The sequence below is a fragment of the Prionailurus viverrinus genome, chromosome C1 (genome assembly GCF_022837055.1).
Source record: "Prionailurus viverrinus isolate Anna chromosome C1, UM_Priviv_1.0, whole genome shotgun sequence".
Taxonomy (NCBI): Eukaryota; Metazoa; Chordata; class Mammalia; order Carnivora; family Felidae; genus Prionailurus; species Prionailurus viverrinus.
The window spans coordinates 151,068,534-151,080,556 of NC_062568.1; the positions used below are offsets into that span (position 1 = coordinate 151,068,534).

Here is a 12,023-nt window from a genome sequence, read left to right on the forward strand (position 1 = left end):
TCTGATTCACAGGAACTTTGAGATAATAAATATGTGCAGTTTTAAGCCACTATGGTCATGGTAATTTGTTATGCAGCAATAGACAACTAATTCAGGGTCTCTTTACAACTTTCTTCTTCAAAGCTGACAAGAGAGAGAATCTCTTCACGGGGAATTAGGAGCTAATTCTCTATTGGCCTTTTGCATTTTTGCCTATCTTCTGAGCAAAGACACTGACTGCCTTTGTTCTGGACAGTCTTTTCAAAGATGTTTGTATAGTGAGTAGTTTTGAAAGATACAGTGTCTCCTTCTAAAGCAAAGGGTGAGTTTGTTTACAGTCTCAGAAGATTAAGATGATATCTCCTCCAGAACAGTAGGCAAAATACTTATTGCTCGTTATAAAAGATCCAGGTTCCCTAATCTCTGAAATTCTCCCCTGTATAACACACTGCATGTGCAGGGGTCACCTGGCTCTCTTCACTTCACCCAGTGGGAAATGGAGTTTGGGGAATCAGTCTAAGAAAATGCTAATACTCTAGCTACTGCTTGTTCTAAATACTAAAGTCCTGTCTCTCTAACCCAGGAGTCTTGTGTCTTCTGTCAGCATCTACCAAATTGGCAGGCTAACTTGTTAGCTTGCAATTAGGTTAGAATATAATATCCCTTAGAGTTTCTGATAATACTATGCTGTAATTGTTTTTTTTTACCCCAATCTCCACTGGATTATAAATTCCTTTGGATTAGAGACTTACTTCTTATTGGATCCCTAGAACTTGTTGCAATGCTTAGTAAAATAACTTGTTGAATAAATTTTTAAAAAGCAATGTACTATACTAGATATTCTATATGGCAGCCTAACGTCAGTGGGAAAAAAATTAAAAGTTATTCAAAATAACTTTGCTTTTATTTTATTCAAAAGCAAAGATATTTGGATAAGAACTTGGAAAAACTTGCTTTGTTTTTTAAAAGGGTGTAAATAGTCCCCTTTTTAAATTAAGTGAGGTCTATGCCCAATGTGGGGTTTGAATTCACAACCCTGAGTTCAAGAGTCACATGCTCTGATGGAGCCAGCCAGGCACCCCAGAAAAACTTCTTTAATATCAAAATTTTCAAATGTTGGAGGAAGTATTTTGGATGTTTAAAATGGAAAATATGAGCATTCTTTATGAAATACATTGAAAGTAAGGTTATAAATATTATATAGAAAGAAAAGACATGCAGGTTAATCAAAATAAGAAATTTAAGTTTCATTCTCAGGGAATACTGATGATCCAGAAAACACCATTTTCTAAAATCAATATTCTTTTTTTTTTTTTAATTTTTTTTTTCAACGTTTATTTATTTTTGGGACAGAGAGAGACAGAGCATGAACGGGGGAGGGGCAGAGAGAGGGAGACACAGAATCGGAAACAGGCTCCAGGCTCTGAGCCATCGGCCCAGAGCCCGATGCGGGGCTCGAACTCACGGACCGCGAGATCGTGACCTGGCTGAAGTCGGACGCTTAACCGACTGCGCCACCCAGGCGCCCCTAAAATCAATATTCTTAAGAAGAAAGTATAAGAACTCATTTTAGGCAAATAATTCCACACTGGAAATTTTCAGAGAAAATTTAGTTCGTTTAGAAGTTTAAGATAATCATATAATTCAGCCAATGGAAGATTTAGTTCATTCACAAGTTTTGGCAAATCATGCAATTTAACCAGCACAAGTCTGAACTAATTTAGTAAATATTGTGTTTAATTAAGATATACATGCTTATATCAAATGAGGAAAGAGCTTAATTTAAAGTATATCTCCAGATGGTTAAGAAAAAAAACAGCAACTAAGAAACAGTATAAGGAATACTGAAATTCATGAATCATGTATGAAGTCAATATATTGCTTAGGGTTCCTCAAAAATTAGCAAATCTGAAAAGTATTTTAAAGGCTTCCACAAAGGACTGATGTGCTGATTAGGAAAATATTTACAGCTAGGACCAGTCCCTCCAAAACTAAAAAGGATGGAAAGTAACACCGATCCTTAAAAATCTTATGGAAGTAGCTATTGATTTTCTTTTCTGGACAGGAAAAAAGGAGTCCAGATTCTCAGCTTACATAATTACCTTAAATCTTCCCCAAATGACTTTCCTAAAGTCTGAGAGTCAAACTGATTACAGATGCTGGCTAGCTAATCAAAGATATTTATGAGAGAGCTAGTTGGCCAAACTAACATTCCCTTCTTAATATTACCAGAAACAGTCTAATTTAAAATAAAACAAAACGAAAACATGTATGTTACTAATTCTTATAGCTAGTGACACTAAATTATGAGGCTGTATGACTATATAATACTATATATTACATGAGTTAACAACAAAAAGACTGCTCTTAGGTATAATCTGAGGATTTTTTCCTATTAAAAAAAATGAAATGAAGCCTTAGTTTATATACTGTGATGGGTTGAATTGTGTCTCCCCAAAAATATTTGTCAAAGTCTTAACACTCAGTACTTCAAAATGTGATCTTATTTGCAAACAGGGCCATTGTACAGGCAATGAGTTAAGATGATATCATACTGTAGTAGGGTAGATTCTTAATTCAATATGACTGGTTACATGTAAAAGAGAGCCACGTGAAGACACACAGGGAGACTACCATGTGACAAGGAAGGGAGAGACTGCAGTTATGCAGCAGAAAGCCAAAGAGCAATAAAGACTGCCAACAAACCACCAAAAGCTAGGAAGAGGCAAGAAAGGATTCCCCTATAGGTTTCAGAGGAAATATGGCCCAGCCTGTTGACATCTTGATTTCAGACTTCCAGCCTCCAGAACTGTGAGGCAATATATTTATCTTGTCTCAAGACATACAGTGACTAGTATTTTGTTTCAGAAGCCATAGGGAGCTAGTAAACATACTAATTGTCAGTATAGAGTGGCCAGTATCAGTAGTATAGAGTGTCCTATTCCTATGCTGCATTGCATTTTTCTGTGTAAAACATGTCATTCATAAGTAAAACTGTTTCTCAAGTTAAGATATTTTTTATTTGAAAATATCACCCAAGGCAGTGGAATCTGGCAAAAGATTATAAAGGCTCTCTATGTTTATATTCATAACTGTTCATTTTAAGTCTCTGAAAGTCCTAAAATATTTAACGGCTCCAAAAAGACAGCTAAACAAGTAAAAAAAAAAGAGGTGTGGGGGGGGGCAGAGAGAGAGAGAGAGAGAGAGAGAGAGAGAGAATAAAAGGTTAATGACACACATTAGCAAAAGTATATCCAAAAGTAAAATGAAGAACCTTCCCCGTATATTAAAAAATAATTTTATTTTAATATGAACACTGTGTTTTAATATTAGTTTTCAGGGTCCAAACAGGAAGAAGAGAGCATCCCTGGTATGGGAGAAGCAAAGCCAGAACAAAGTAAGAATGGAGAGGTGGTACAGCACAGAAGGAGAAGGAAGGTACCATAATGGAGGGCTGCCCAGCACAGAGTATATGAACCTGAACAAGGTCAAGAGGGTATCCACACAAGGGGAGAGAAGGCAGCCTGGTGTAGTAAAACCTATGGAAAGTCTCTGTGTAGGAGGGCATTTTAATACAGAGTATCAGAACCCGAGAGAGGTGAGAAGGAGAAGGATGGTTTAGTAGAGAATGCTAGAACACAGGCAACAATGAGGATGACATCATAGGACAGAGTGGCAGCAGTGAGAGACTGGTCACATAGATGGGTCAAATATGCTAATATATTAAGGATACTGAGAGCCAGATTTCTCATTGTCAGAGAAGGGAGTTACTAATATTGAAGTAGAGAAAACGAATATGAACCTTGGGATGTCAAACTGAAATTGGAGGTATTGTTGTGAACTGATAGTTTTCAATTGTACAGATGGATATAGAAATAAATATAGAGGTAAATGTGTATATATTTACACATTTACTCATATACGTACACTTATTCCCTATTCATGAGAAGGCTTGGGAGCAGTGACACCCCAAAAGTAAAGACTGCCAAGTGCCCAGATCTTGATTTCTAAATGTCATAGCCCATTAAAATGAACCAGAGCTCCTGGGGGGAGCTGGCTAACTCAAAGGCTAGGCAGAGAAAGTACAAAAAAAGCCTGGTTCATTTTCTTGAGCCAAAAAGTGATAAAGGGCTCAAAGAATGATGGGTGTATTTCCAAAGGACTTAGAGACCAATTAAAAGGGGCTTGTGCTAGTCAAATCTGAAACAATTTGAGATTCAAAATAAATATTGATAGTAATATTGACCGTAAAGGATTATAACCAATTTAATATGAAACCATGAATCCACAGAGATTAAATACAATGAACATTTGATAACAGGATATTTACATAGTCTCAAAGTACCTCCCCAGAGAATACTTTTAATTACATAAGGAAAATAGTAATTTTATAGTGGAGAAGCAAAAAAAAAAACCCCTTCAATCAAGTACACAAAGTTATCATCATCATAATGGAACAAATCAAAATCATGAGCCATCTAATAAGATGTCATAAGAACACTGCCTCATTTCTGTGATATTCCTACCAAAGATACATTACCTGAATCTAATAATGAGGAAACATCAGATAAACCCAAACTGAAAGATAATAACAGACCTGTAATTTTCAAATGTCAAGGTCATGACTGAAGTCTAAATAGACAAAAAACTAAAGGTAATTTTCTGCATCTCAACTGAATCCTTTTCCTGTGAAAGGACATTATCAGCACAATTAGCAAAACTTGAATCGGGCCTGAGAATTAAAGGTATTATCACTGTTTATTTCCTTACTTTGAAGATTTATTGTGGTTGACTAGAAGAATATCCTTGTTTATAAGAAATACTAATGTATTTGGCAGTGATAGAACATCATGTCAGCAAGTTACTCTTTTTTTTAAAAAAATTTTTTTTAACATTTATTTATTTTTGAGAGAGAGAGAGAGAGAGCATGAACAGGAGAGGGTCAGAGAAAGAGGGAGACATAGAATCTGAAACAGGCTCCAGGCTCTGAGCTGTCAGCACAGAGCCTGACGCGGGGCTCGAACCCACAGACCGCGAGATCATGACCTGAGCCGAAGCTGGATGCTTAACCGACTGAGCCACCCAGGCGCCCCAGCAAGTTACTCTTAAAATTAAAAAAAAGAGAAGTTTTTTTGTAATGTATTTGCAAGTTTTCTGAAGGTTTGAGATTTTATTTAATTTTTATTTTTTCAAATAAACCTTTTTTTAAAAGGTTGAAACCTTTTAAAGATCTTACATGCTACCAGAGAATGGAGGGGGCAAAGTCAGGAAATCTCAATGGTTTCACCTTGTCAATAGGAACATTATAAGCTACAAGGCAGTGGAGAAGTACCTTCCAATTCTGAAGGAAAATTATTTCCTGTATAGAATTTGATTTTCAGCTATCAATCAATTATGAGAGAATAATAAAACATTTCAGAAATGCAGTCTCATTCTTTTTCAGAATGTGCTCTAGAGAATGTGCTCTATAAAAAAGGAGAGAGTAAGCCAAATCAGAAGACAATCTGGGACACAAAAAAACGAGATTCAACACAGGAGAGACAGAAAAATGCTGAAGAGAAACCTGGGGCCACAGCTGTAGACTAAACAGAGGGGCAACCAGTCCAGATTGGAACAGGTCAGAAACCAATGAGAGAGGCATCTTCAAGGTGTTGAAACTGATTATCTATAGTGAATCAATACACTGAGAGCATATTTTAAATCTGCTGAGAGGATATTGAGATACTTGATGGAAATATTTATGCCTGAGTTAGTGAAAGCATACAGTAAAACATACAAATAGAAAAAGTTATTCATTCTGAGGAAAAAACATGTAAAAAGTAATGCAAGCTCAACTCTGTGTAGCATGGATAATCATATTAATTTTTATCTACTAAGATTATGATGTAACCCTACTGGGTGATGAGAGGTAAGGAAGTGTCCATGTTTATGAGAAAATAAAGAGTTAAACATTCATCCTTCTGCCAGGAAGTTAACATGTAATGTCAAAGGATATCATCAAGAAAGTAAAAAAACAACCTAAAGAATGGTAGAGAACATTTGCAAACCATATATTCAATAAGGGCCTTATATCTGAAATATATAAAGAACTCTTATAACTCAATAATAAGATAAAGAACCCAATTAAAAATTAGAAAAGGATATGAATAAACATTTCTCCAAGGAAGATATGCAAATGGCCAATAAGCACATGAAAAGAGGCTCGACATCATTAATCATCAGGGAAATGCAAATAAAAAACACTAGATATAAAAGAGGTTAGAGTGGGAGACAGCCAAAGCATAAGAGACTGTTAAAAACTGAGAACAAACTGAGGGTTGATGGGGGGTGGGAGGGAGGAGAGGGTGGGTGATGGGTATTGAGGAGGGCACCTTTTGGGATGAGCACTGGGTGTTGTATGGAAACCAATGCGACAATAAATTTCATATTAAAAAATAAAAATAGGGGCGCCTGGGTGGCGCAGTCGGTTAAGCCTCCGACTTCAGCCAGGTCACGATCTCGCGGTCTGCGAGTTCGAGCCCCGCGTCGGGCTCTGGGCTGATGGCTCGGAGCCTGGAGCCTGTTTCCGATTCTGTGTCTCCCTCTCTCTCTGCCCCTCCCCCGTTCATGCTCTGTCTCTCTCTGTCCCAAAAATAAATAAACGTTCAAAAAAAAAAATTAAAAAAAAAAATAAATAAAAAATAAAAATAAAAATAAAAATACCACCACCATTTGTCACAGAGCTAGAACAATCCTAAAATTTGTATGGAACCACAAAAGACTCCAAAGAGCAAAGCATTCTTGAAAAAGAAAAGCAAAGCTGGAGACATCACAATTCTGGACTTCAAATTATATTACAAAGCTGTAGTGATCAAGACAGTCTGGTACTGACACAAAAACAGATACACAGATCAATGGAACAGCATATAAAATGCAGAAATGAACCCACAACTGTAACAAAGCAGGAAAGAATATCCAATCGAAAAAGACATTCTCTGCAACAAATGGTGTTGGGAAAACTGGACAGTGACACGGAGAAAAATGAAACTGAAAACTGGACCACTTTCTTACATCATACACAGAAATAAACTCAAAATAGATGAAAGACATAAATCCTAGAGAAGAACACAGCAGCAACCTCTCTGACCTTGGCCACAGCAACTTCTTACTAGATATGTCTCCTGAGGCAAGGGAAACAAAAGCAAACATGAACTTTTGGGACTTGATCTAGATAAAAAGCTTCTGCACAAAGAAGGAAACAATCAACAAAACTTAAAGGCAACTGATGGAATGGGAGAAGATATTTGTGAATGACATATCAGATAAAGGGTTAGTATCTAAAACATATAAAGAATTTATAAAACTCAACACTCAAAAACCAAATAATATAATGGGCAGAAAGACATGAATAGACATTCTTCCAAAGAAGCCATCCAGATGGCTAACAGACACATGAAAAGATGCTCAACATCACTCATCATCAGGGAAATACAAATCAAAACTACAATTAGATATCATCTCACACCTGTCAGAATGGCTAAAATAAAAAACACAGGAAACAACAAGTGTTGACAAGAATGTGGGCGGAGAAAGGGGAGCCCTCTTACACTGTTGGTGGGACTGAAACAAGTTCAACCACTCTGGAAAATAGTATGGAGGTTCCTCAAAAAGTTAAAAACAGAACTACCTTATGACCCAGCAATTGCACTACTAGGTATTTACCCAAAGGATACGAAAATACTGATTCAAAGTGATGCATGTACACCAATGTTTATAGCAGCATTATTAATAGCCAAATTATGGAAAGACCCCATATGTCCATTAGCTGATGAATAAAGAAGATGTACATATATACAATGGAATAGTGCTCAGCCATCAAAAGGAATGAAATCTTGCCATTTTTCAATGATGTGGATTGAGCTAGAGAGTATTATGCTAAGTGAGATCAGTCCAAGAAAGACAAATACCACATGACTTCACACATGTGGAATTTAAGAAACAAAACAGATGAACATAGGGGGAAAAAAATGAGAGAGAGGCAAACTATAAAACAGACTCTTCGGGAGCCTGGGTGGCTCACTTGGTTAAGCACCCAACTCTTGATTTTGGCTCAGGTCATGATTTCACGGTTGTGAGATCAAGCCCCACAAGATTCTCCCCCTTCCTCTCCCTCTGCCCCTCCCCTGCTGGTATGCACACTCTCTTTCTCCCTCAAAAAAGAAAAACAAATAAATAAATAAACCAGACTTGTAACTATAAAGAACTGAGGATTACTGGAGGGGAGATGGGCAGGGGTATGGGTTTAAATTGGTGATAGGTATTAAGGGGGACACTTGTGATGAGAACGGGTGTTGCATGTAAGTGATAAATCACTAAATTCTACACCTGGCACTAATAGTATATTGTATGTTAACTAAAATTGAAATAAAAACTTGAAAAAGAAAAAAAAATGAGGGAGAAGGAAATGGTTTTGAACTTTATATATGCAAATTAATAGTATATACAAAACGTCCACTGTATAAAAAAGAAAAGAACTTCAGAGAAATAGACAAATGAACAATTATAGTTAGAGATATCAGCATCTGTTTCTTAATAATTGATACAATAAACAGATCCCCCAAAACAATAGATATATAATTGATACAATAAATAGATCCCCCAAAACAATAAAGATATAGATATAGACACTATCAATCAACCTGAATGGACATTCATGGAAAATTCAATTCCACAACAGCAAAATACACATTGTTTTCAAACATACATGGAACATTTACAAGAAAGATCATATTCTGGGCCACAAAAATGAGTCAATAAAGCTAAAAGGATCCATATTAGACAATATGTGTCCTTGATCACTATGAAATTAGAGATCTCTACAGAAAGATATCTAGAAAGTTTCCAAATACTGGAAACCAAATAACAAAAAAATAGCCCATATGTCAAATAATAAATTAAAAAGGAAATCAGAAAGTAGTTTTAACATTTTTGATTGGAAAAGGAAACACAACATATCAAAAATTGTGAAATATAGCTAAAGCATTACTCAGAGGGAAATTTATAGCACTACAATGACTATATTAAAAAAAAGTCTCAAATGAATGATCTCAGCTTCTCTCCTTGCAACCTGAAAAAAGAGAAAACTAAGTACAGAGTAATCAAAAGAAGGAAAAAGGGAGAGGAAGAAGGAGAGGGAGAGGAAAACCAAGAAACAGACTTCAACTATAGAGAACAAACTGATGGTTACCAGAAGGAAGATGGGTAGTGAGTGGGTTGGGTTAAATGGGTAATGGATATAAAGGAGTACACTTGTTGTGATGAGCACTGGATGGTGTGTGTCCAAGTGTTGAATCACTAAATTCCACACCCCAAATTAATGTTACACTTTATGTTAACTGGAATTGAAATTAAAAACTTGTAAGGGAAAAAATAACAAATAAATAAATATTCAATAAAAAAAAGACTGATAAAAGCAGAAATCCATGAAATGGAGAACATGAAAAAGAAATCAATTAAATCAAACAATGGTTTCTTGAGAAGACCAATAAATTTGATAACCTCTAGTCAGAATGACTAACAAAAAAGAGAGAGGCACCTGGGTTGCTCAGTTGGTTAAGCAACCAACTCTTGATTTTGACTCAAGTCATGATCTCACAGTTCACGAGATCCAGCTCCTTCTTGAGCTCTGCACTGACAGTGTGAAACCTATTCGGGATTCTCTCTTGCCCTCTCTCTGCTCCTCCCCTGCTTGCATGCATGTGCATACTTGGTTGCTCTTACTCTCTCTCTCAAAATAAATAAACTTTAAAAAACCAAGGAAAAAGAGAATATTCAATTACCAACATCAAGAATAAGTGAGGGGGAGCACCTGGGTGGGTCAGCTGGTTGAGCCTCATACTACTGATTTTGGCTCAGGTTGTGATCTCACAGTTCATGAAATCTGGCCCCTCCTTGGCCTCTGCACCAACAGCGAGGAACCTGCTCAGAATTCTCTCTCACCCTCTCTCTCTGCCCTCCCCTGCTCACCTGCACGCATGCTCTCTCTCTCTCAAAATAAATAAACTTCAAAAAATAAAGAGTAAGAGAGGTATATGATGCAAACTTTAGAAATATAAAAAGGACAGTAAGGAGGTTATTGAACAGCGTAATGAGGGTTATGAAGTAAGGAGGTTATGTACAAGTAAGGAGGTTATGTACAAGGAGGTTATGTACAAGGTTATGTACAAGTAAGGAGGTTATGAACAATGTTAATGCCAATACATTCAACAAGTTGGGTGAAATGACAAATTATTTGAAAGACACAATCTACCAAAGCTCATACAAAAAACAGGTAACCTGAATAGCACCATATCTATTTAAGAAGTTGACTTTATAGTCAAAAACCTTCCTAGAAAAAAAAAAAAAAGTCCAGGTTCCAATGGCTTCATTTGTGACCTCTACCAAACATTTAAGGTAGAAATAATACCAGTTCTACACAAACTGTACCAGAAAGTTAAAGAGGAGGGAAAGCTTCTAAACTCCTGTTATGAATGTAACTAATTTGGTTCCAGACATCAGTTGTTTTAGGTTACTTCCCAGTTGTATATATTAAATTATAAGGTATTTCAACTATTTAAGGAAACTTCTTGTTCTGTGCCTGGCCAACAGCCAAAACATTTCCATCCATCAGATAATGTTTTTATTATAAATGAACCTAAAGAGGTTATCTCTACAATATGGAAAGACTCCTGAAACATAGATTAATTAGATTTCAGTGGATTTGCAAATTAATCAATTTAAAATCAAACTACTGATGTACAAGATTCTTTTCTTTTTAAAGCATATGAGCAAAAATATGCATGTATTTCATTAAAGTAAATATTTTTCTGTTCACTTTAACAGAAGAATAAAAACTATATATGATTTTCCTTACAGGATGTGCCTATAAGCACTAAGTATTTAAATCTGAAAAATATTCAAAGATGTTTCATCTTATAGTTTAAGCATATTTGAAGGCTAATCAAACTTCACATAATGTTCACTTTTAAGAAGCACCTATCTCTTTGGATCTAATATAAATTTTATCTAGTTACATATTAAATATTATAATCTAAGTTTTAAAAAAATTATATATAAAACTAATAATGAAAATATGCCAATTCTCCAACTAAGAATCTTAATTTTACTATAACATATAATAGAAAATTAAGAAAAAATGTTTATTTTAAAAAGGCATAAACATGCTCCAGATATTAATAATGAAGTACTTTTCCAAAACTTTTTTTTAAAGTTGGTTTATTTATTTTGAGAGAGAGAAGGGGAGCAAGTGGGAGAGGGGCAGGGAGAGAGGTAGAGAGAGAATTCCAAGCACACTCCATGTTCAGCACAGAGCTAGACACAGGGCTCAATCTCACAACAGAGAAAACACGCTACAAGATCACAACCTAAGCCAATATCAAAGAGTCAGATACTTACCCACTGAGCCACCCAGGTGCCCTCCAAAACATTTTGATACTTTTTTATTATTATATCACATTAAGACAAGTTATATCACATAAAATATAGTAACATAATATATAATATATACATAGATACATACCGTGTCTTGCTTTGGAATCTGGACTAAAACAGAAAGAAGCTGCTCTGTATCAAGAAATCTTGATATAACTGAAACAAGAAACATGTGCATTTAAACTTTGTGTTACACAAATTTTTGACTGTGCAGGGAGTCAGTGCCCCTAACCCCCATGTTATTCCAGGGCCAACTGTATATCTATGTCTGTCTATATCCATAACTATATCTGTATCTATATGTGTCTTTCTATCTATCTATCTATCTATCTATCTATCTATCTATCTATCGCATGTTCTTTATCCAACATCCGTTGACACTTAGGTTGTTTCCATATCTTGGTATTATAAATAAAGTTGTAATCAACAACGACAAAAAATTTTTTAAAAACTTTGTATTACAGTTCAAAATATAAAGTATTTATATAAAGTATTATCCTTAAATAATAAAACAGAAGAGTTCTACCTACATACATTATGTGTTTTAATTGTCTTTACCTATCTTACATGTCAGG

At 35.5% G+C, this 12,023-nt stretch overlaps 2 protein-coding genes across 2 annotated transcripts in view; one reads left to right on the plus strand and one right to left on the minus strand.

The window, feature by feature from the left end:
• The window catches only part of ASB17 (ankyrin repeat and SOCS box containing 17), a 70,502-nt gene extending 67,046 nt beyond the window's left edge, over positions 1 to 3,456 (plus strand). Inside the window, exon 3 of the mRNA XM_047869560.1 lies at positions 3,313 to 3,456. Coding sequence (XP_047725516.1) covers positions 3,313 to 3,426 — 114 coding nt within the window. The 3' untranslated portion in view covers positions 3,427 to 3,456. The remainder of the gene's footprint in view (positions 1 to 3,312) is intronic.
• The window catches only part of MSH4 (mutS homolog 4), a 76,662-nt gene that overhangs the window by 38,915 nt on the left and 25,724 nt on the right, over positions 1 to 12,023 (minus strand). The window contains exon 8 of the mRNA XM_047869561.1: positions 11,537 to 11,604. Coding sequence (XP_047725517.1) covers positions 11,537 to 11,604 — 68 coding nt within the window. The remainder of the gene's footprint in view (positions 1 to 11,536; positions 11,605 to 12,023) is intronic.